This window comes from Melospiza georgiana, chromosome Z, assembly GCF_028018845.1.
Source record: "Melospiza georgiana isolate bMelGeo1 chromosome Z, bMelGeo1.pri, whole genome shotgun sequence".
NCBI classification, from domain to species: domain Eukaryota; kingdom Metazoa; phylum Chordata; class Aves; order Passeriformes; family Passerellidae; genus Melospiza; species Melospiza georgiana.
The window spans coordinates 8,293,964-8,317,089 of record NC_080465.1 but is presented as its reverse complement, the minus strand read 5'-3'; the positions used below and the strand labels follow the sequence as shown (position 1 = coordinate 8,317,089).

Below are 23,126 nucleotides of genomic sequence, written 5' to 3'. Positions count from 1 at the left end.
TAAGCCAAGATTGTAAATGAATTTGTAAAAAATGCCCTCCCTTTGATCAGGGGATACACTTAGGAAAACAGATAAGTTTCTGGTAAGAAAAGCCATTCTTCAAGCCCATATGGAAACAGCAAATTCAAATTTAAATAATTTGAGAAAAATTCCTGAGTTTCAGCAGATTATCCTAGAGAAAATGAGGATGATTCCAACAGAGTTAGTGAGTCAGGAGGAAGGATATATGACATCAATCTTTACAGTACAAGGTAGAGAACAGGAAGTTATAAGTTTTGGAAACAAAGGACTAGTAGGAAAGAGCAAAAGACTTGAGTGTTTTACATGACAGATATCGCTTGTTAGTAAAAAGGCAAGATGGAGGGATTTTGGTAATTCTGTTGCAGATGTGGGGATTTCATTGTCATACTAACAGAGAGCATAGGCATGTTCTATATTTACTTTAAAAAATAGTTTGGATTCATTTACCTAGCTATTTGTTGGAACATAAGGGATTTACCACTAAGAATGACATGTAGGGTAGTTTTGTCAGTCTAAAGTATTGCCCTGTGAGGAATCCTTCTCTAACAGATCTGAGTTACAGGGTTTAGTAATTTGTTTCATAATCGTTTCATAATGTTGCAGTAAGAGGTCATAGTAAGGTGACAAAGGGGTAAAGCTATTTTGGCCAAAGTACAGCTCTTTATTTTGCTGCTGAAGCTGCTCCAGTAGTTGCAAGAAAATGTTCATTAATAAGTGTAAAGTTGTATGTGAGTAGCCAAGTTCTGTGTGGCTGCAACTCTGATGTACAACATTTGCAGCAGGCTGGATTGCCTGCTGTGGGGCAATGGTTTGCTGGCTGGTGACATCTGTGGGGGCCCTGAAGTGGTTTATGTTGTGTAGCTCCCAGAGGATGTCCAGTATGGTCCAAAAAGGGACTTTGGAGCTTGAGATTATATTAAGTGAGGGGTGTGACTTATTAATCTTGAATAAGCTGTGTGATTTGACATTGCTGAATAAACTCATCTTTCCTGGCTGTGTGATTTGACATTACTTGCCTGCCAGGATCCCTCATTTCTGGATGTTGGGGAAGATGCAAAAAGCTGCTGGAAAGCAGGGCAGGTTATTTTACATTGTGTTTTGGGAATCAATCCAGAAATAACATGGCGATTTCTTAACTTTTGAGAGTAGCAGCAGTATATGTGAACCTTTAGTAAAAAAGTAAAATGGACTGAAATACTGTCCCTCCCCAAGGCTAGTTTCCTTCTTTCAAAAGACAAGCCACTAACAGCATCTAAAAGAATACATTAATTTAGCAAGCTTCACTACACTCGTATAATGAAAAAAGAGTAAAACTGAGAAACTGGCTGGGATTTACAGCTCTAGTTATTTCCATGAAATGGATAAAAATGCACTGTATTAAGTCCAGTTACGTTCTGCTCAGAACAATTTGGAAATGTTCAGCTGAAAGTTGATCACCCAATCTGAAGCAGAAATGCATTACTTCGTTCCACAGATGTGAGAATCCTTCTGGGTTCCACCTGTGGCAAAACAGCTGCTGTGAATTTGCTCTCAGCATGGAGCACATAAGAGCATCTAAAGGGATTTGTCTGTGAAATATGGGTCAAAAGTGAATTGTGCCTGTTTCCTCTCCTACTCAGCATAAGTAAAGTCTCATTAACTGCATGGGAACAGTGATCTGTCACTTGAAACCTAAGAAGTGTCCTGTCTTCTATGGGGTTTTCTCCTTAAAACATGATCATTTTTTAATGATGATGTTTAACTTAACCAAATTCAGAGTTTCATTTTTTTCCACACATAAAGCCCAGTGAAATCCATTTGAACTTTTCTCAGTGTCAAGAAGGACAGCAAAATTAATATTCTTAATCAAATTTCAAACCCAATCAGCTGATGTATTTCGCAGATTTTCAGCTATTCAGGTCAAACAAGGTATGTAATATTCCATCACCTCAAATGTTATTAGTAGGGAAAGATGTCTGTTTTGAAAATAGACTGACAATTCAGCATAGCATTGTTGCTTTTAGTGTGGAATTGCAATAATATTCTCTTTAGAATGGAACAAAATTTATGTAGGCTATTTAAACTTTTCAGTCTAACTGCAAAACTCAGTTTGGCTTTTATAAGGATGATCACTATGAAACTATTTTAGAAAACTCAAGTATTATGGTACAAGTTCAGTTTACTTAGCCAACTACATTTATCAACATATATAAAATAAAACTGAAATGTTAATCACAACTACCACAAATAAAAAGAAACTTTAAATACTCACTCACCAGTGCCAACACTATTTGACTATTGCATAGAAAAACATCAAAAGAAAGAGGGAGGAAAAGAGAATAAGAATTTCAATACATTGTAAATTTTTTTCAATGATGCAATGGTTGAATACAGAAAGTCTCTTCCTGAGAGTCCATCGTCACAGACCAGACCCCTAACCCCTGGGCTCCAGCCCCAGCATAGGGACTGACAGCTATTCCCAACACCTCTTTATGTGAGCACAGAACATCCAAGGCACTTTGATGGCTCACCAGGGGCAGATGTTTGCTGTATCATGCAAACATCACTTCACTCAGGATTGTTAAGAGAAGCTTAAAAGCTGAGTTGGTGTATGTGACAACCCCAAGGCTGTACTACTGCAAGGGGACTGGGCCACATGGGATATTAACAATCCTAGGAGGTTCACCTGTTACATGGCTAACCAGCTTTTTGTCTTCATGGCAAAATCTGCATCCTCCAGCCTGTTAAGTCTATATAAAAAGCAGCAATTATGAAATCATCATAAAGCTGGGATTTGGGGAAGAGGGAGAGTTTGGGTAGACATAATTGTCTTAAATTCTGCCGTTCTGTCAATAAATGAGAGCAGTGTACAGAGGCATTTCTCATTCTGCCTCCCCCTTGTAACAGCCTTTTAACTTTCCACCTTCTTAGACGGGCACACCTCTAAGAGCAGATCACCGTTTCTTACTTGTACTCAGGATTGTCCCTCCACTTAGCATACAGTTCAGATGACAGGTCCAAACAGTCTTGGAGGCCCAGCCAGCACGCTGTTGCCAAGAGTTTTTCCAAATACACTCTTGAAGGGAAGTTAAAACAGTAAGAATAAAAGATATGCATACCACACTTGGCATACTTGCACTGTGCCTGACCACCACAGTTTCAGAACACGATGCCATTAGCCCACAAGAACCTCTACTAGGAACAATTGAGTTTTAATAAAATAACTAAACAAACAATAATGGTCCCCAGAATTAATATTAGTGGATATATAGTGAGGCAACCAATGTATTATATTTCTGTAAGTTTTTTGTGTGGTTTATATCCCCCTTGGAAGTGATCCAGCTCTGATGTTTAAGCCTGTGGCTGCAGTGGCCTTGCAAAATAAAATATTTTGAAGAGTTAGTAATTGACCCAAGAATCAGATCTTAAGTTCATTGCTGTCAGTTTTTCTTCAACTAGCAGCAGCCTGCTGAGCCTGTTCTCTGACAAACGAGAACTGCCACTAAAATTAAATGATCCTTAAAATTAAAGATCCTTAAACTATCACCCTTTATGTTCCTATCAAAGGTGTCACACTTACAGAACAGTAAAATAACAATTCAGTTGCGTTCACATTAGTTAGAGAATTATTCCTGTATCTTGCATTTAAATTTACTTGAGCAAACTGCAATGTATCAGATCCAATCACACCAGAAAAAACTCTTAAGAAGAGAGGAACTTACTGAGCAAAATAGTCATCTTCCAAAGCATCAGCATTTTGACGAATAAAACCTGCATAATAATGGTATATTGGCAACATTCTCTTTAAAAGGTATTTCTTTTAAAAGAAGGGAAAGAAAAATTACTTTCATTTAGATACAAGTTTTTATTTTCCTTATTTACTCAGTTTATCCTAAAAATCTATGGCTATTAATGTCTTGAAAACACAGAGCATTAAATTAAATATAAACTGGGTCTAAAATACATTATACCTGTACTTCAAACAGACACACTACCATTTCACATCACGAGGACCTTTGAACTTATAATGAAAGACAACAAATTCTCAGAGAAACAGGGAAAAGCCCTTCTCAATAGAAAATACTTTGTTCTTCTCACTTATATTAACATACCTTTACTTTTTAGAACTTAACTAACACTGTGGGACTGTACTTTAAACATAAGTGGAATCTTGAAACAGTAGTCAAGGAAATAAATGTGACAGTAGTATCTCAGGTAAGTCAAATATGGGAGAGAGTAAGTTCAATTAGTATCTAAACACTATTCCTTCTTTCACTCCATGAAGGTGAATGGAAAGCAGTACAAAGCACAGAGCACAAATACACTATATGCCTTTTATACATAGCAGTGTTGTCCTTTCACTTGCTACTGACAGACAGTTCTGTTTTCCAAATTCATTGTTTCAAACAATCAAGGATGAAGCTTAATGTCAGGAATGTGAATGCATTGCTGCTTTTCATTAAGGATCAGATAAGACTCAATGAGACTTATAATTGACTAATATGTATAATTAAGTACCTCCTCCTTTTTAATAAAACCCCAAAAGTTGATAAAGTCATGGAACAACAATTACAAGCTCTCTGAATCATAGCCACCACTACATCCTAGAGAATTTAAAAAGCATTAATTTTAGACTAATGTATTTGTGTGGTCTAATATCTTTGGTAACTAACAAAATGGTCATACCTTTAAAAGTGGATATACTGCATGGTTCTTCAGCATACTTTCCAAATTCTCTGGTATAAGTTTTAACAATACCACATTCCATATGAAGAGTTCATCCTCTCTGGCAAGGTATTTCGTTAGCTCAAGTGCTGTTTCAATTGGAACATATCCAAATCTATGTAAAAAAGCCCCAAAACAAAACAAAAAAGCCCACACATTTTAGCATGCTTATTCACATTAACCACCTACCACACATACATGTTTATTTATGGAGCAGACAATAAAGCATCAGAATACTGTGTGAAAAGTAACCTAGAAAAGGCACTGGAAAAAGTAAAAGAAATATAAATGGATGGTGATTTTAGGAGGTGAACTCTCAAACCATCTATGAAGGAGCACTGTGCTGCTATCAAAGGAACAGGCCAATCATGGCAGTAAGTATGGCAGCATGCACACTCTGTGTCTGCAGGATATGGTACAAACACATTGGCAGCAGGGCAGTCTGTCCCACTGGATCAAAATTAAGAAGTACTGTCTTAGTTATAATACAACTTTATTTTTATTGTGAAACAACTTATTTTCATGATATGTTCTTTTGTGGAATACTGTAAAAGTCAAACCATTTAATTCACAGGCACACTATTTGTGGAATTAACTTCTTCAGCATGGCATTTCTGTCCCTCAGTGTGTAATAAGCATGGAATTCATTTTTTCACAAAAAAAAAAAATCCAATTCAAGCCCCCCTCTACAGAAAAAAATATTTTTGGTGTACTTGTATAGCAGCGCAGTTCTGTATTTCACAGTTACATTTCTTGTTAGCTCCTAGTTTTGAGCTCTCTTCTGGAAAAGGATATTCTTATGAGAGGAGAAATGGGAATTTTTACTTCATCCTGTCAGAGGAACTTCCACAGGCCCTGAAGCAGGGCTGTGTGCTTTGGCCACCTCATCCCTGAGGTCCCTCATCGCAGGGACAGCCTCATCATTGGTGTCTGATGCCTTTGGCACCTCTGTGAGGCACCGACACACTTAATGCTTCTCAGCTCCCTACAACATTGCTGACCTCCTTAGCATCACAGACCTGAACACCCGAGTCATGACTCAGAAAGAGAAATTAAAAAGGTTTTGAGTGACACAGTACAGAACAGTTGAGATAGTCCAGAATAAATGAAGGAAGATTCAGTCTTCATTTGGGGTACTTTTTCTGTTAAATACAGGTTAATCTTCAAAGAACTCATGGCAGTGCAACTATTTAAAATCATTTCCTTGGAGCTGGAACAAAAGAAATTTTGAAGTAAATCACTCAGCACTGACAAAAGAAGGGATTAAGCAACTCCCAACCATTTTGTCAAAGCAGTTATTCTTAGGAGGCACACATGGATAGGAATGAAGGAAGCAGAACTAGAAATCTTGAGTGCAGTCATATTTTTTAATCAATTTCTGTAACATATTGGAGACATACTTACTCTCTCAATGCAAAAACATCATCTATCAGCTGGAACCTGCTGACAGCGGGAATAGCCTGCAGAAAGCATTGGTGTTGTGTTAGTTGATTTCAACATGTCATTAAGAGTTTACAAAAAGCTTTACGATGCTTCAGAACATCCCTAACAGGTTTTCTATATCAAAACAGCCTACAAAACATTGAGAAATGGATCCTGAATTTTAAACTGAAGTTATTTATGTGCTTTAAGAGATATGTGCTGTACACAGAGCTACATAATATATATTACGTTGTATATAAGCATATAACTACGGGCCATTAAGCAGAGAATTTAAAGACTCCTCTTACTTGCATGCTGTAATTGAAATTAAAACATGGAAATGCCACATTTCTTCAAAATATCCCAGCTACACAATTTTGGTACATTTTTCCCTTTTGAGGTTTTAATACAGTTGTGCAGAGCAGCGTGTCTATCACTGCCATGAAATCAATGACCCAAGCACAGTCGTGGCTGTTTCTCTGCTTACACGCGTGTATCTCACGCTCTCGTGGCAGGACTGCTGTCCTCCTTGTGCCCTCCCTGTTCCACGTGGGCAAGCATTCCCTGTGACAGCTGGGAGCATAAAGCAGGGCAGAGATGCTGAAAGCAGACACAAGTCAGGTGTCCTGGGCAGGAATGTGGGGCTGGGTGGATGCCGCGTGTTCTCGTTCCACCTCTCGATACCAAGAAACGTAAAAAACAGCATGACCATGAGGAACAGACAGTTTTGCACAACTGCTACCAAGAACACTTCCCACCAGGAAGCATTACCACAAAGAGCAGACAGTTTGACCGCAGTACCACCCAAGGCACTTCGCACAGTTGTGGTTAATAAGGCAGAGAATGCACCCTGATTTTGTACATGACTGGGGATTGTGAGAATTTGACACAAAATTTTAGGGACAGAAAGATGTGTCTGTCCTCCTCACCCTTCCCAGAAGGGATGCCTTATGGTAAGACGCGTCCTTGGCCATTGCTGAATGTTTTCACTCAAGAAATTAGGCTTGTGATTGCAGTCCTACTGTTAGTGCTATCCACAGCTGTTCTGCAGTTAATGCACTTGTCACGGTGAATCCAAAATAACTCCTCTGTGGTCTTTAATAGCCCATGCTACTTGTTAGCTACTAGTTTTGAGCTCTCTTCTGGAAAATGCTACATGTGAGCCTGTCTTGTTTGAATGTGACCAAACCTATACTTAATAGAATATTCCTGCCTCTCCTGTCTGGCCCAGAGTTACATTTTTGCCACCCTGTATGGCGCCAAAAAATGACCCAAGTCAACCCACACCCAACATCTTGATGATGTAGGTCTGCCCTGAAAGAAAGAAGCCTAGAAGAAATGGAGCCACCGTGCTGTAGGAAGGTTTCATATGCTCTGATCAGCCTTGTGTCCAGACTCTCTAGAGAAAGATTGTACCGATTACTATTAGGTCAAAAGGTTCAATTTTCTCACTTTTGTTAGCAAAACAAATGAGCTGACACCACTATTGCAACCTCTGGCTCACTGTAGGATTAGGCAGCACTGAGACCATGCAACCCCATAAAAAGTCACATTTGTTCTGGACCACTTTCACCTTCAGCTCAGGCTATGGCAAGGCAAAGGTGGGATGCAATCTATTCTAAGTCACTGTCTACAGAGGACTGAAAGAGCTCAAATAGAATTGATTGGAACTTCTAGGAAAATTATCCACAAAAATCTAAAACCAAAAAATCCAAACAAACAAATCCACAAAACCCCAACCAACCCACAAAAAAAAAAAAAAAAAAAAAAAAAAAAAAAAAAAAAGGTTGGTTTTTTTTTTTAATTCTACAGGCAGAAACACTATGGCTTGACAAAACATGGAAATAAACTTTCTCACAATTTTCCTTTTTCATAATTACTTTGTACTTGCTAAGGCTGAAATCCCACATTCATACTGAAAGCTCCTTGAGAGAGATTTAAAGAGAGCAGAAGAACCATAGGCTAGTAACACAAATTTGAAGACAAAATGTCATGTAAAGTTATCTGAAACTGTTCAGGCCTGTCTTTTTCCCCTACAAAAAGCCAGTGACTAGTGGTGCAATGGTGGGTTTGTCATTATTCCAGATTTTCATCAACGTGATTCCAGGTAAAAACTGCATGAAAAAATATACAGAAAGAGTCTGCTCATAAGCTTGAGAAAACAAACATGATCTTACCTTTGGATCATTTTCAAGCAAGCGTGCTAATCTCTTCAAGTTTAATTGGTCATAGTTCACTCTGTAGTATCCACTTAAATTTACATTTAGCAAGATCCAGTCATAGTCTGACTCTGATACTTGCATTTCAGGAAACATTTCTGTAAAGTGACATTAGAATGTATCATTTTGTTTTCCATGCACTGCTTCTTTTGAATTTACAAACAATGTACTTGCTGCTCCTCTGAGGTATGAGACAAGTTTGAGGCTGGACTCAAAAAGAACCCCCCAAAAGCTCAGTGCACTTGAGATCTCTGCTCTGCCCAGCAGGACGACCTCAACAAGCCAATGATTCCTCAGGTACTGAGCACCTTGGGATTCTAAGGAGGAGGCTGAAGACCCACTTGGCTCCAGCCCTTTAGCTGAAAGGCAGCTGTGAGGGTTGAGGAAGTTTACTCAACAGCAAACTCTCAGGATGAGGAGCAATATCCTCCCAGCCTGTTGCAGGGCACAGATCCACAGCACACCTGCTGCTCCCAGCTCCACAGCACAGTGCTCAGCACCTCACAGAAGAACTGACCACCCATCTACATTTATTCAGATAAATGCAGATCAAGGGGGGAAAAAACCCCAAACCTATTAAGTTTAACCAAGAGACAAGTAATCAAAAATGCTTATTTTAAAGAAGATAGTTCCATAGTCCTTTTGAGTTACATCAGTTACTAACAGCTTCCTCCTGCATTCCATCTCACTACTCATGTGTTCTTGCCTGGTTGACTGTTCCTGAGAGCCTGCTGTGCTTTGAAGGAGCCAGTGAAGCCCTGAGGGCTCTAAGCTGCCTCATCAGAGGAGTATTCTGTTATCACAGAACCCTCGTTTGAGAAGGCACACTCTGTCAGGGCAGTAAGTCCATACTGGTGAGTAGTCCACCCCCACCAGAGCTCTACTCCGAGCGCTCCAGTGTTCAGACAGAGCAAGTACTGCAAGATTCATCCTGTGTTCAGAGGAATAGACGTGCATTTGTCCGTCTGTATACAGTCAAATTAATGGTCACTCAAGCTATCTTACTGCCTAAAAAAAGAGGAAGTAACTTTTAACCCCTGCCAACAGAGGGTGGAGAGCTGCAATGCACACAGCATATTGAATATTTGCTCTCAAGCATCCCACTGCATTAGTCTCTGCATCTTATTTTGACTCATCTAAAACCTGATGCATGCCTGACTTGCCAAAGCAAAATGATTACCCCATTCTAATGATTATGCTTCTTCTTTCTCAAAAAAAGGAAAAAGCTATTGGAAACCACTGAGTTCAGAAAGAACTGAATTTTTTATTCCATGACACCCATAAAATCACTTTCTATTGTAAGAATTTAAAACTTTAAAAATCCTATTATATTGATAATTTTAAATTTAATTTGCATAAACAAATTAAATGCTGTTGAAACCATTAATTTTCCTGTTGTTACAGGTATTAATGTGCAATAATATTTGGGTCACTTCGCACAGCCAGTGTTAATTTTTTCAGTCTTCTATCTACTACTTGAGCTGATAATTTTCTGATATTTCACAGCTGAGATCCTGTCTATATTCAAAACCTGTCATTAACATCAATGAGATCTGTTGGGGGAAGAATATTACAGAAGCATGAGGACCTAAAACTTTGGATTTATGTAAAAAAATATAAAATCATAATTTCTGTAGAAATTTCTACTCCTAAAACAAGTTGTACCATCTTATTAAAAACTCAAGCTTGCACTGAAGTTTGATACAACAGAGAAAAGAATATTGTATTGACCTAATGGAAAATCTACTGCTATTTTTTGGCACAAAATCATTGCTATGGATAAACAGAGACATTTCTGTATTAAAGTTTTATGTCCCTATTTAATTCAAATATATCCTTTTTTTAAAAAGACTTTTGAGTGTTCTCATCAGTTTGGTTTTAGAATGTGCAAACAAATACATTACTTACTGCTGCTTTTATCTAGCCATGTAAAGGGTTGTGATGATCCATTTCTCATCCAAGAAATAGGAATAATCCAGGTGTTACTTGACAAATAAAAGGATATTATTAAAATTCTTATATTTAAAAATCCCTCTTAGCTGATGCTAAACTACAGTGCAGATTAGTTCCATCCTACAAGAATATCCATCCATTCTGTCCTCTCTGATGCATGCAACCTCGTCAGATAATGGTACTTCTGCTGGATCAGCATTTATCTTCTCCAAAAGGGACCTTTAGCATGGCTTTTAAAAGGCACTCATATCAAGAATATTGTTCAGTGCTACGTATTTCAATACCATTGTTTTTCTGTTCTGTCTTTCCTACTCCAGGCAGCAATTTTATTCTCCTCACTTTTTATGCTTCATCCTATTTCTGGAGACCTTAAAGCTACTTTTCAGACACACATCTACCAAAAAAATGTTCCAGGAAAGCAATACAACTGTCTTTCCAACAACTGTCATTTCTTTTCTGAGGGAACGTAAAACTCCTTTCTGGTAAAAGAGATGAAAGCTTCAAATGCCTGGAAAATTCTGTAATATGGGTTCTGGGCTTTCTTACATTCACACAGTAATTTGTGCTTGCTAACTGTACAGGACTTCGCACTTGTGACTTAGAATTCCTTATCTGAGCTAACCAAGAATATTGAATGGATTAATGCTTTACAGTTCCTGGAGACAGGGAGCAAAGGAAACCCTTTGGCTCTTGTCAAAATTCCTTTTGTATGTTTGTATTACCAGCCATTATTTCCAAGGAAAAACTGCTTGGATTTTGCTCTTTACACTTTTTCCTCACATGACAATTCATCTCATGGCTCAATCCATGCACCCCCAAACTCATAAAAACTGCTTCTTCATAAATGCTCAAACCCTAGCCAGCAGTTTCCAAAGTGGGTGATGAAAGGCAGCTACTTCTATCATCATTTTCAGACATCTAGTAAGTTTTCAAAAGCCCCAGACACTTAGCAATGCTCACTGACAAGAACTTAAAACTGTTGTTCAGGCATCAGCACTTTCTGAGAAAGGGGTCATTTATTTAAGTATTTAAATGCAGCCCTTCTATCCTTGTCAGGCAGAAGAGACTGGGAATGTGTGCACTGGAAGGAAGCTCAGTGTGGTGCATCCAGGTCCCCAGACCTGAGGGATGAGGAGAGGAGAAAATGCCAGGCAAAAATCCTGCCTGCAACACATTCATCGCCTACGTCTGATTTGGAAAAGTCACTTTCCCAGAGGAAAGCAACTTTTTGGAAAAACAAGCAAGATCTGCAGAACTATTGCAAATTCCAGCAAAATCTCAAACAGATTTTGCTTGACTGCTCATCACAAGAAAAAAACATAAGTTAAAAAAATCAGATGATCAAAACATATTGTTGTAACTGAAGCATTGCCTGTCAAAAAACAGGGTATAAACATACAATAAAAACACAAGCTAAACATACTTGTAAGAATCAGTACTCTTTCTATTGTTTTTATTTAAAAATGGTTCCTGTCTGATTGTTCCCGAAGTTAGATTTAACGTTAAAACTGGAAACCCATTCTGACATGTCCAGGAATCCATTATTTGCTTTACAGGTGCTGGCAACTGAACTTCATCCTGTGCATCTACGACCTGAAAGGGAAAGAGAAATTAGAAATGGTTATGATGAACAGGTACTTACTGATACTGCTTCAGTGAATCTCTGGGGGTGCCCCTAACGTAGTAAAGAAAATAATGCTTAGCAGCTTGCTGGTCTTTGGCTCATGCAAAAAGTCAATGTAACAAATTCCAAGGAACCTTTTTGACATCCTAATAAAGACATAATGCAAGCATAAGCCATTTTCAGGAATTATGAAATACTGAGATGACATTTTTCATTCTACAACCTGCTGCTAACCTTTTCCTTTTTAGTGTTAATATACTTACACACCTCTATGGCTATGACAGACTTGACTAGTTAATTTAAGTGTCATAATAAAATGAACTAGTAAAGACAAATTGGGAGAGACATTAAGCTGGAGCCCAAACCACTGTGAATTGGCACAGTCTTCACTGACTTAAAATGTATCTGAATTGCGCATCTGAAATTCTAGCACTTCCATTCTAAAGACAGAATCTGAAACACAAGAAGCCTTCTTTAGAGGACCAGGAGGGTGGATTTTTAAAAAAAGAACCTAATATTAGCATATGTTTTCTTAGTCAGATCTCTGCCAAAACCATTGAAGGGTGAAATGCTGAGCTACTGCCCTGAGTAGAGACTCTGCTGGATCTGTGACATCCCAGCATCTTTGATCATCAAGCCTAAGGCATCACACACTCTGATCTAGCAAACCCTAAGCTCCAGAGCAATTTCATGTAGGCTTATGTAATTACCATGGAACCCAAAACTTTGCCTGGTCCTGATTTCCTATCTCATCTCTCTACTCCTTGCACTCAGTCCCACTGATCTCAGGTGCAGCAGAACAGGCAAATAAACACTTGGGAAGACACCAGCGGAGGAACTGGCAAAGCAAATTTTATGCAGGAGAAAGACTGCACTACAGACAGCCACATTCCAATGCAGTCTTCTACTGGGCCAAACAGCAGGAAAAGAATACTAGAGACATAAAATGAGTACCATCTGTATGTGGGTCCACAGATCATCTTGATTAGCATTTGAGAAGGAAAATTCTTTCAGATAGGACTGGGAGGAAACAAAGAGAAGCATCAGAATCCATGGAGATTCAGTGAAAACCATTAACAAGGCAAGCAATTCGTACAACTGGAATTTTCAAACTTATAAATCAAGACAAAGAAAGTTGTTTTTTCAAACTTACAGTAAGTGCTCTGATGAACAACTTTTCAGTCAGGAAACCAGAAAGCATCCAGGTTATAGAAGCCCCCTAGAGTACAAAAAAAAAAAAGAGAAAAAATGAACTATTATTGCAATTACTGCTGCAATATTTTTTCAAATATTCCAGAGATGCTAGTTGGTCTACACCCACACTTCATATTTCACAGAGATTAAAGATGTTTTCACCTCTTCCTTCATAGCCAAGTAGATTTGCAACACCCAATAAATTTGTGTGTGCAGCAGAAACACATTTTGAATGACAAAGTAGTATTGTTCAACATTTTCTCCCAAACCTACCTTATACCATTAGCTTAGAATCTGCAAGAAATGGGAAAAAAATTCTCTTTTTTTACCTTGTTGTATGTGATGTTGTCAAAAAGAGACATTAAAGAAAATGATCCTTTGATCTTGTCTTCACTCTCTGACAGTGATCGAGCTATTTCACTATCTTCCCTTAAGACAGGTTGTACAACATGAGCATAAAAGATTTTATCCTGCAAGAAGAAGACAATTCTTGTCATGTGAGATGAACAGAAGATACTAATTTTCTGGAGAGAATGAGGAGTATGGAATTAGCACTATTATGAATAATTTCTCTATAAGCCAACTCCCTAGCTTTCTACTGAAGAACAAGGGACCATATACCTGATCCTGACATTTCCTATATCAGTGACCAATGAAAATATTACATCTTCAAAGTACTGTGGGCTTGGGCCTGACAGTCAGTTACAGTGTAATCCTCAGGCAAAAATAAGTCAACTGTATTAAACAGCAAATTATCAAATACTGAAAACTGAAAGCCTGTATTTCATTTATTTCTGCTATGAATATGGCAGCATTTTCCTCCTAATTTCCCTGTTTCTTCTGCTGCAACCCTGAGCAATAACCTAAAACAAACCTAAGCTACTGGAGGTGCCAGGGTTTAGCTGCGTGGCATTGCTGCTGTCACCCCGTGAGAAACAGGGAAGGAAAGTGGCTCCTCAGAAAATGTCTCCTGAGTAATTGTCACCTACCGTGGTCAACAGCTCAGGGAAGGGCCTGAAGCATCTCTCCTGTAAGAGCAGGCTAAGAGAGCTGGGACTGCTCCCCTGGGTAGGGAGGGCTCAGAGGGATCTCTGCAGTGTTGTGTGTGTGTGTGTGTGTACCTGAGGGGAAGCTGAGCAGGGGACAGAGCCAGCCCAGTGACAGGACCAGGGGCAGTGGGCACACACTGAAACACAGCAGGTTCTCTCTGAGCCCCAGGAGCAGCTTTTCCACTGTGGAGGTGACTGAGCATTTCCACAGGTTGCCCCGAGAGGTTGTGGAACCTCCATCCCTGGAGAGCTGCAAAAGCTGTCTCGGCACAGCCTTGGGCAGTTGGATTTCTGTGGCCCTGCTTGTGCAGGGAGGCTGGACAAGACGACCTGCACATGTGCCTGCTAACCTCAGCCATTGTCTGGCTCTGTGAACATTTATGACCCACAAAACTGCAAGATCTGTGTTCTTACACCTGTGTGATTAAGTCTGCATTCCCAAGGCACATTACCTAACCGCAACGTATCAAACAGAATTATTGCCCAGTATTAAAATTTACTTTATGGACACAAATGACAATTGCTGATTTTCAGAAAGGCAAGCTTCTAAATTAAATGTCTAAATTTTAAAAAAGTCAAGTATTTATTTCCAATTTACAATTCGGAGACCTTAACAATTTTCACTGGTATTAAGACACTGTATTGCAGAGAATAAAGTGAGCTGTTGTTGAAGTTCAAAGGAGAAGGTAGGCATATCTCATGACCTAGAAATACTCCTGACAGAAATTGTTTGGCATGTCTTTATGAGTTTCCAATCAAACATGTAATTAAGAGCTTTGGTGAATGCAAAAAGGAAATTGACAAATTGTTGCCGGGCTTGCAAGGGTTGCAGGAGTGAAGAGATAGACGAGAATCTTGACTCCATGATCAGAAGGCTGGATTTATTAATTTATGATATATGTTACATTATGACTATGCTAATAGGAATAGAGAGAAAAGTTCAGAAGCTGCTAAGCTAAGAATAGAAAAGGAATGAATCAACAAAGGAGCTCTCCCTGATTCTGTCCCAGAGAGAGCTCAGTCTTTGATTGGTCCTTATTTGTAAACATGCAACATGGGCCAATCACGGATGCACCTGTTGCATTCCACAGCAGCAGACAACCATTGTTTACATTCTTTCTCTGGGGCCTCAGCTTCCCAGAAGGGAAAATCCTAAAGAAAGGATTTTTCACAAAAGATGTCTGTGACAACAAATGATGTTTCAATTTAGCCACATAAAAAGCACCCTGGAGAAACTGCCCAGACTCAAGGCCCTCCCTTCCTTCAGAAGCTGATGGCACCATGTACAGACATTTGAGATTGCAGGGCAAGTGCACCTCACGCATCTCATGGCTGCGATTAGCAGGCCCTATCTCTCTATATCTCAGTTTAACAATGGACAGAGTCTTCTAATATGCTATGCGATGATTTATGCTTATTCCCATTTGGCAGAACAGGAAGGAATTCTACCCTGCTGTTGGATTAGCTATTGAATTTGTCTTATCTACAACCAGATATCCAGGGACCCAGTGGGGTAAGCAGACTCAAAATGACCCAGCCTAGTCTGTGCCTCATAAAGATAGTGGAGGACTGGGATAATTAGAAAAGAGCCCGGCAGGTGAGGAGGAAAGCCATCAGCTACAACAGGACCCAGGAGAGAAATCTGGGTTTGCTACATGACAGATCTAGGGCCAAACAGCCACTGCAGAATCCCAGCTGTCCACCTGTCCTTTGCACCAGCCACAGAGGGCTGGATATGATCCCAGTGCCCCCACAGATGGAGACCTACAGGGAAAGAGTCAGGACTGAGTGATCTTTCCCCCAGGAGTGACATTTACAATAGCACTGTTTGATTAGCTCCCATCTCCTGCACCTTCCTTCCCTTTGTGCACGATGGAACCTGGCTAGTGAGCGCTGGCACTTACCAGTGAAAGCTTGGGCTCAACAAAGGTGGCTCCCAGGTACTCAAAGTAAGATGCCAGGCCCTCGTTAAGCCACAGGTCATTCCACCAGTTCATGGTAACCAGATTTCCAAACCACTTAAATTGAAAGAAAAAAAATATCTCAAAATCTTCTTGGAGTGCTGTTTTCACTTTTTTTGCAGGTTAAACAGCTTTTGCAGGTTAAACACACATAAACAGGCTGAAGTAACTTTATTTAATGTCTGTGTGTGAATTGAATAAAATGCTGAATGTTCTTCCAAGTAGTGAAAATTCAGTAGAAAAAAGCATATTTTAGAAAAAGTCAGAAGTTCAGGGCAGTAATTTTTAAATTGCTTCATCTAGAATTTCATACCATAAGGGTCCACCTCAGTGCATTACGTCATTCTTATAGAAAATTTAATTTCAAAGACTTCTCAATATAAATTAAATTTCTAAAATATCATACCAGGCTATGAGTAAAAGTAGGACATCAATCAAGCAATTACAAAATCATATTTCTATCCTCTTAGCAAAGAGAAATTGTCAAAGGAATGTCACACAAAACTGGGGAAGTAACCATTTCCAAAACCAGCAAATCCCTCTCGTGGCAAGTACAAATCTTCCAAAACAGCTGCTGTGTTCTCATATCTGGCATTTAATATTTAACAAAAAACCTATCATTTCTGGATTTATATTTTATTTGCTAATTCTTAAAAACCAGAACTACAAGTTTATTGTAAAATAGATTGTAGTTAACCGCTGACATTTATTTAATTGGCCTGCAGTAAAAACATTCTACTCATCTGAAGACCTGCAAAGGTACAGACATTGTCAGAAAGGCATAAATGTGCACTACCCAAGTTAAGCTATTTTTGCTAATTTTACTGACCAAGTGCGAGTAGTTGTTGCTCAAGCAAATAACAGGAAATTAAACACTGTCAATAAGGAAGTGCAACTGTATTATCATTCCAAATAAAGTAAGAAAGAATTTGGAAATCTCTATGAAAGCTGGGCAAAGATCCAGCGCAAAGTATTTTCACAAAGTTAATTTTGTTCTATTGTACTATGGGCTGTGTCTTAGAGAAAAACAAAAACCCTTTGCAGTATGTACGTGCACTGTCCCTACAAAAGGACACTGATGAACTCAGTGTGAGTATCCTGACAAAGTACTAAGTTTATTGTGTGGACAGCAGTGTCATCCCTACATCCCCAGAATATCTTCTCTCATGGCATTTAAGTACTGTGCAAGGAAAAAAACAAGTGTCCGATTAACAGTTTCATATCAATGAGTCCTGTGCAATCAGCATGCAGTCTGAAAGATGAGAGAACCTACTTTTAACATTGCTTTATCAGCAGAACATACGATCAGATAGGCTTTCAGTCCTCTAGTGCTCACACACACCCTCTACTGTTAAGTGATTATTTTGCTTCTATTAATCAGTAACTGCATCATCAGCAACCATGAGGAAACAATGTCACAGGTAAATACATGTACAGAATTTTTTACCACATGCCTGGTGTCCTAGTTCATGTGACACAACTAAGGCAATCATTGCCTTCCTGCTTGTGAATTCATCACCTGGGAGTTTCATCAATGACGCTTCTTGGAAAATCATTAGCCCCCAGTTTTCCATACCACCTGCTCCAAAATCAGGCAGTGCAACCAGATCTAAATTGATTCAAACAGAAACACACACAAAAAAAGTTATCTTAAACATTTTCATAAATAAAATGCTCACAATTTTAATGCTCACACTGGCTCAGCACCCCACTGAAGGATACTACATGGTAGTGCTTCTTTGTGGCATTACAGCAAAACTTGCAAATGATCACTGAAATTTCTTCTTGTCATGCTTTCCATCTATGATGCCATTCCTTCAGGAAGCCACATAATTAATTTCCACAAAGCCCAGATCTGTACTGTATCATCTACCTACAAATGTTCTGAATTAAAATGGAGGTTAGAAGAGAATATGTATTCACTGCTGGCTGTCATAAATCTTTCTCTGAGTTTCTCTTGTGTTTGGATAAGGTAATAATTACCTTTTTTCAGCCTAGCAACTGATAAAAAAGGTCTTGCTCTTTCAGCTGTGTGAGAAGAGGTACCTTTTCCACTCATGTTTGAAAGGTGCCTTAGAAACATCATCTCTTTATTTACAGTACAGTAAGACTGTCACCTCTATACTGCCTCTTCTGCCTTATGCACAGGCATCATTTTTCCAGGTCAAATGTGAGAGCCGGACAAAACATCAGGGTCTCAAGGAAAGATATACTGTTTAAACTCAGCAGAGAAAATCAAAAGTGCACAGAACATTTAGAAACAGCTGACCACAAGAAAGCTGCAGACCAAAAGCAAGGCAATTAATGCAAGCATGGTGCTGAATCCCTTTACAGGTAGGCTGCGTCTCAACTGGGATTATTGCCTCCATCTTACAGCAAAGGTGTTTCACTTCTGGTGAGGCAGCCCTTATCCAGCCTTGGGGCAGGAGACCTCACTTACAACAGCATTAAAATCAGGTGTAGACAAACCCTGGGTTAAAGACCCTAGGTTTAAATGTGCTTTTTCTTAATTTCACATTAAAGTTTGCAATACAAATCTCTTGCATTTACATGGAGGCACTCTTGATTGGTCTAATTTTACCATTTTTTAAGTGAAACTTTAAAGAAAGACACTGGGAAATCCAGTGGATATTGCAAGGCATTACAGTGGGGATTGTAATGGTATTACAGCCCTCTCTGAAACTGAAATTCTGCCTAGCAGGAAGTCTGCAACACTGTTCCTCTACTTCTGTTGTGTATTAGTTTTATGCTAATGAATTAATGGATTGACATTGCTACTAAACACAGCAATACATGCATGAAACAGAATAATCTACAGCCCTTGCCTAGCTTGTAAGTCTTAGATTACTAAGACTAGAAAATTTGAAGAGTGTCGACTGCATATATTGCATTTTGCAAAAGAAGTGTAGTGAGTAATTCTACAAGTTATTAGAAATACACTGGGAGATAATAAATTCACACATATTAAGATTTATTTATTTCAAGTGCCAAAATACAGATTTGACAAATCAACAAACTATCCTGTCAAGAAAAGGGGAAATTCCTCTCCCCCAGTCCTGCAATCCTCTAAAATCATTGGTAGGTCCAGAATTAATTTTGGATAAGAATTGTTTACTGTCTTCTCAATATTCCACCCATTTTCCCATAATATTAATGCTGAGTAGCAAACAAACTGTAGAGTGAAACAACATGGTGTCATCGGTTTTTTTGTCTGAACCAACTTACCCAAGTTTCTACCCATTTGAAGCAGAAACAATGTTTTCCTGCAGGAAATCCTCCTTGTTTTTCTGGGGAGGAATGTGCAGGAACACACACCCAAGGCAAGACAGGAATACACTGAAGAAAGTAAGAAATGCTTTGTGGGGACACAGGCTGCATAGAGGCAGCATGGATTTACCTCGAGGGCATAGGAACTGCAACATCCTTGCATGCTGTGATCCCAGAGACAGCCCATGCGACTGAACTACACCTTTCTATCCACTTTGTTGCCCAACTCGCCCCTTTTATCAGGAGAATAGGTCTTAAAGTGGGTGGGATGCAAAGGTAAGAGTGTTGAGTTACAGGTTAGTAAAAGCCATGAGACAGAAAGGAGAATTCAATGATTTAAAGTTTAGGGGGTTTATTCCATGAATGTGGTAAGCTGTAAAAGGAGAACCCTGGGAAAAACCCCACAGCTTCTGTGAACATTACACCATCAGCAGCCATTTCTCATCCATTCCAGAAAATAAGTCATCTCACCTGTCTTTGGCAGAGGGTAGCTGACATTAAGTATGTCTTCCAGAAGTGAAAATATTGGGCCTGTGATATTTAAAGCATAGTCAACATACCCATTTTTAACTGCCTCCTTCCGGGCCCAAATACGTATCTGCAATAAAACAAGGAAGAATGCTTTTAAACAACCCTCACATTTCATTTTCTTTGCTTCTCCTCTGTGAGTCATTGTTGGAAAAATGCTGTCTGTCCACACCAGACCATTCAATGAACTTTTAATTTTAAAAAATCCAACTGAAGTTTTACTGGACCTAACAAAATGCAGCACAGACCCTGATCCTCCTAAAATCTAGGGGAGTTCCAGTACTTCAAAAGGACAACGATTTGAATACAACTACACATAGCAGGAACAAATGAAATAATAGCTTTTATTTTCTTAAGTGGAAAACACTGTAAAACCATTAAGAATTACAAATATCATTTAAGAATATCTTAAAACCAATGTATTCCAGTGAGTGTGCGTGGGTGGCAAGCTTGCATTTAGCCCACTTGAAGAGAGATAAATAGGTGTCCAGAGAGTGCTTGCAGTCCTAACATGCACATCTCTCCTCCTGAGCTTTCTCTGAGACCACTGGCCTGCCCTTTGCTGGAGAAAGCAGGTGACATCTGAGCAGATGACATCAGTACCTCCAAGTAATGAAGACCACAGCAGCAAGAAATCTTTCCTCTCCTGTGCCCATCGACTTTGTTCCCATACTGAAAAGAGCAGCTGCTTGCCCAAAAGTGATGGGGTAGCCTGAGAAAAGGTTTTTATCTCCACCTTTGAACAAGAGACACCTCACCAGGTGCCCAGCAGCTCAAAACTTCCATATTTCTTGCATCTAAATGCAATGCATGATCTCACAAGGACCTGCACAGCCAAACCCTAAGAGCATGCTTGGAAAACATCAGGATTCAGTTCACAATGGAAAAAAAAAATTAAGCATATTCAGTCAAGAGAAGCCCTCTTTTCAGCCAAAGCTTCAGAAGAGATTCAAATACCCAATCACTTAATTTTGCTAAACCTTAACACAGCTAGCACCTTAAAATCCTGATCCTAGTATGAGCTTTGAGTGTTTCAGTTTACCAGAAACATCAAAACAGGCACAAGAAACATGCTCACACAAATACCGTGGTGGCATAAACTGAGCAACTCTGTCCAAAACCTAGGGGTGAAATACCCTCTCCACTCAATCTCACAGAACACAGGTGGTGCCTTTTCCCTCTGAAAACAAGCTCCTTTGATGCTCTGCTCTGCTGACTCCTCAGTGCAAGGACCCAGTCCAAGAGCTAGGCCCAAGCAAAAGCCACCTCAGCCATAGCTGTAAGTATCCAACAAGTTCAACACAGGAGATGGCAGATCTGACATACCAAATCCAACTTTCCCTGCAAAAAAGACCCAACGTTGTGCTTCTTAGACAATCTCTGCACTCTCCACTTATATTGCTCCACCTTTTCCCAGCAGGATGAGAGCAAACTAACTGTGAAGTGCTCTCATTTAATAAGAAGATAAAATAAATCTATCTTTAATGGCTTTATGCTTGAACTTACTATTTATTTTGGAAGAACTTGATACATCTTTTCCCCATTAACTTTGAATGAAGGAAAGGAAGTGAAGCAACTGCTGCCCATGCAGTACATTTTTTTTTATAGCTTCTCTCAGCAAGCCTAGGACATTTTAGTCTAAGAACAAAACTGAATACTCATAGATGAAGAAACTTCAAACCCAAAACAGTCCCTTTTGGAGGCTAAAAGCTGTGCATACTGTGGAATAGAAGGTTAATGTACTGGTATACAAAATGTTTGGAGTTCAGTGTTACTCCTGATGTCACCATGTGGCTCCTTTGAGGAACAAGGCACTGAACATCAGTGGTTTGTCACAGCACTGGAAATGAGTATGTTTTCCAGCTAAGACACCTAAGAAAGTAAGAAGATTATGAGTTATAACAAGTACATTCTGCAGAGTAGCTGCTCCTAGATTTTAACATACACAGGCTATACCTACTTGTGCAGTTATATGAAATAAACAGGACAAGACAACAATCTAATTGTCCCAAAGGAAAACTTTCTGCAGAAATATCTATAGGACAGATGTTAGCAGTTTTGCAACATAAGCATATAGTTTGGGAATAGTATTTAGCACAGTTAATGTCTGTGATGTCCTCAAACTACATGATGCACCAGAGGGCCAGCTTGTGTTGCAAATTCCTGTAAGGTGTCAGGCAGCCTCATATCTACCTCATTTCCCCGCTCAGTTCTGGTGACATAATCGAAATCACAAATCACAAAAGCAGTCAAGTAAGTTGACATTTTCAGTGAAGTGTTAAATGTGGTAACTGTCCACAGGCTTCCATTTTCATCCTTCACTTCACATACATCTAGAAAAAAAAGCCAAAGAATTATTAAAACCAAAGTTCTCCCATAATAAACAAGGAATTTTGTGTTTTCTGCATGTTTATTTTTTACTCCTTTCCTCAATATGGTGTATTCCTGCACTGACTGGTATGTTCCTGGGAGAAGGAAAGCAGCCAGACTTGTTGCTACTGACGTGTACCAGAGCCGTGACCTTCCATGCAAGCAGCAAAAATTCACTCTTGGGCTTCATGACTGAAGTCTTGGAAGGATATCAAATTCCATCACTTTTAAGTTGTGGGAAAGCTGAGGATAATTTATCCCATGCTACCTATCTAAAACATACAACTTGTTGTGACCAAAATGTTGGTTAGGTCTGCCTAAAAATTATTAAATACTTAATCAGATACCTTCCCTTTAAGTAAGGATGACACAGGTGAGATTCTTTGGGGTAGAAAATGCTTCCAATGATTCTCACAGCAATCCCACCTATTATAATTCCTAAGGGACTTTGCTTCCATGCAAATGTCATAAAACTTTTATGGCTGTAGTGGTTTTACAAAACCATGAAAATGGCTGAAAATTATTTAGTTGAAAAATAAAGATCATGGCATTGAACTGCAATAAAAAAAGAGTTTTTAAGAAGGTGGCAAGAGACCCAATAGATTTCCATAGGAATGCTAATTTAGAAAATTTGTTTGGAATCTTATACTCCACAGACATCCCCCTGGAGATCCCAGCAAGGGACAGAAGGGGCATCTCCAGAGCCTTATACTCCTCTTGTTCCTATTCTGCACACACACAGGAGGCTAGAATGTCTCTGCATGGAAGAAAATATTTTAATTTGTTGTAAATATGTACTGAGAATTAAGGTACC

General features: G+C 39.2%; 1 protein-coding gene across 2 annotated transcripts in view; it reads right to left on the bottom strand.

Annotated features, from left to right (window-relative positions):
• The window catches only part of LVRN (laeverin), a 33,889-nt gene that overhangs the window by 4,404 nt on the left and 6,359 nt on the right, over positions 1–23,126 (bottom strand). For both annotated transcript variants that reach the window (XM_058044100.1, XM_058044101.1), the window contains exons 3-16: positions 22,136–22,275; positions 19,886–20,012; positions 17,602–17,756; positions 16,091–16,204; positions 13,467–13,607; positions 13,097–13,162; positions 12,898–12,963; positions 11,743–11,912; positions 10,275–10,351; positions 8,325–8,464; positions 6,130–6,185; positions 4,687–4,840; positions 3,723–3,817; positions 2,969–3,076 (exon numbers count right to left, since the gene is read on the bottom strand). In XM_058044100.1, coding sequence (XP_057900083.1) covers positions 2,969–3,076; positions 3,723–3,817; positions 4,687–4,840; positions 6,130–6,185; positions 8,325–8,464; positions 10,275–10,351; positions 11,743–11,912; positions 12,898–12,963; positions 13,097–13,162; positions 13,467–13,607; positions 16,091–16,204; positions 17,602–17,756; positions 19,886–20,012; positions 22,136–22,275 — 1,609 coding nt within the window. The remainder of the gene's footprint in view (positions 1–2,968; positions 3,077–3,722; positions 3,818–4,686; positions 4,841–6,129; positions 6,186–8,324; positions 8,465–10,274; positions 10,352–11,742; positions 11,913–12,897; positions 12,964–13,096; positions 13,163–13,466; positions 13,608–16,090; positions 16,205–17,601; positions 17,757–19,885; positions 20,013–22,135; positions 22,276–23,126) is intronic.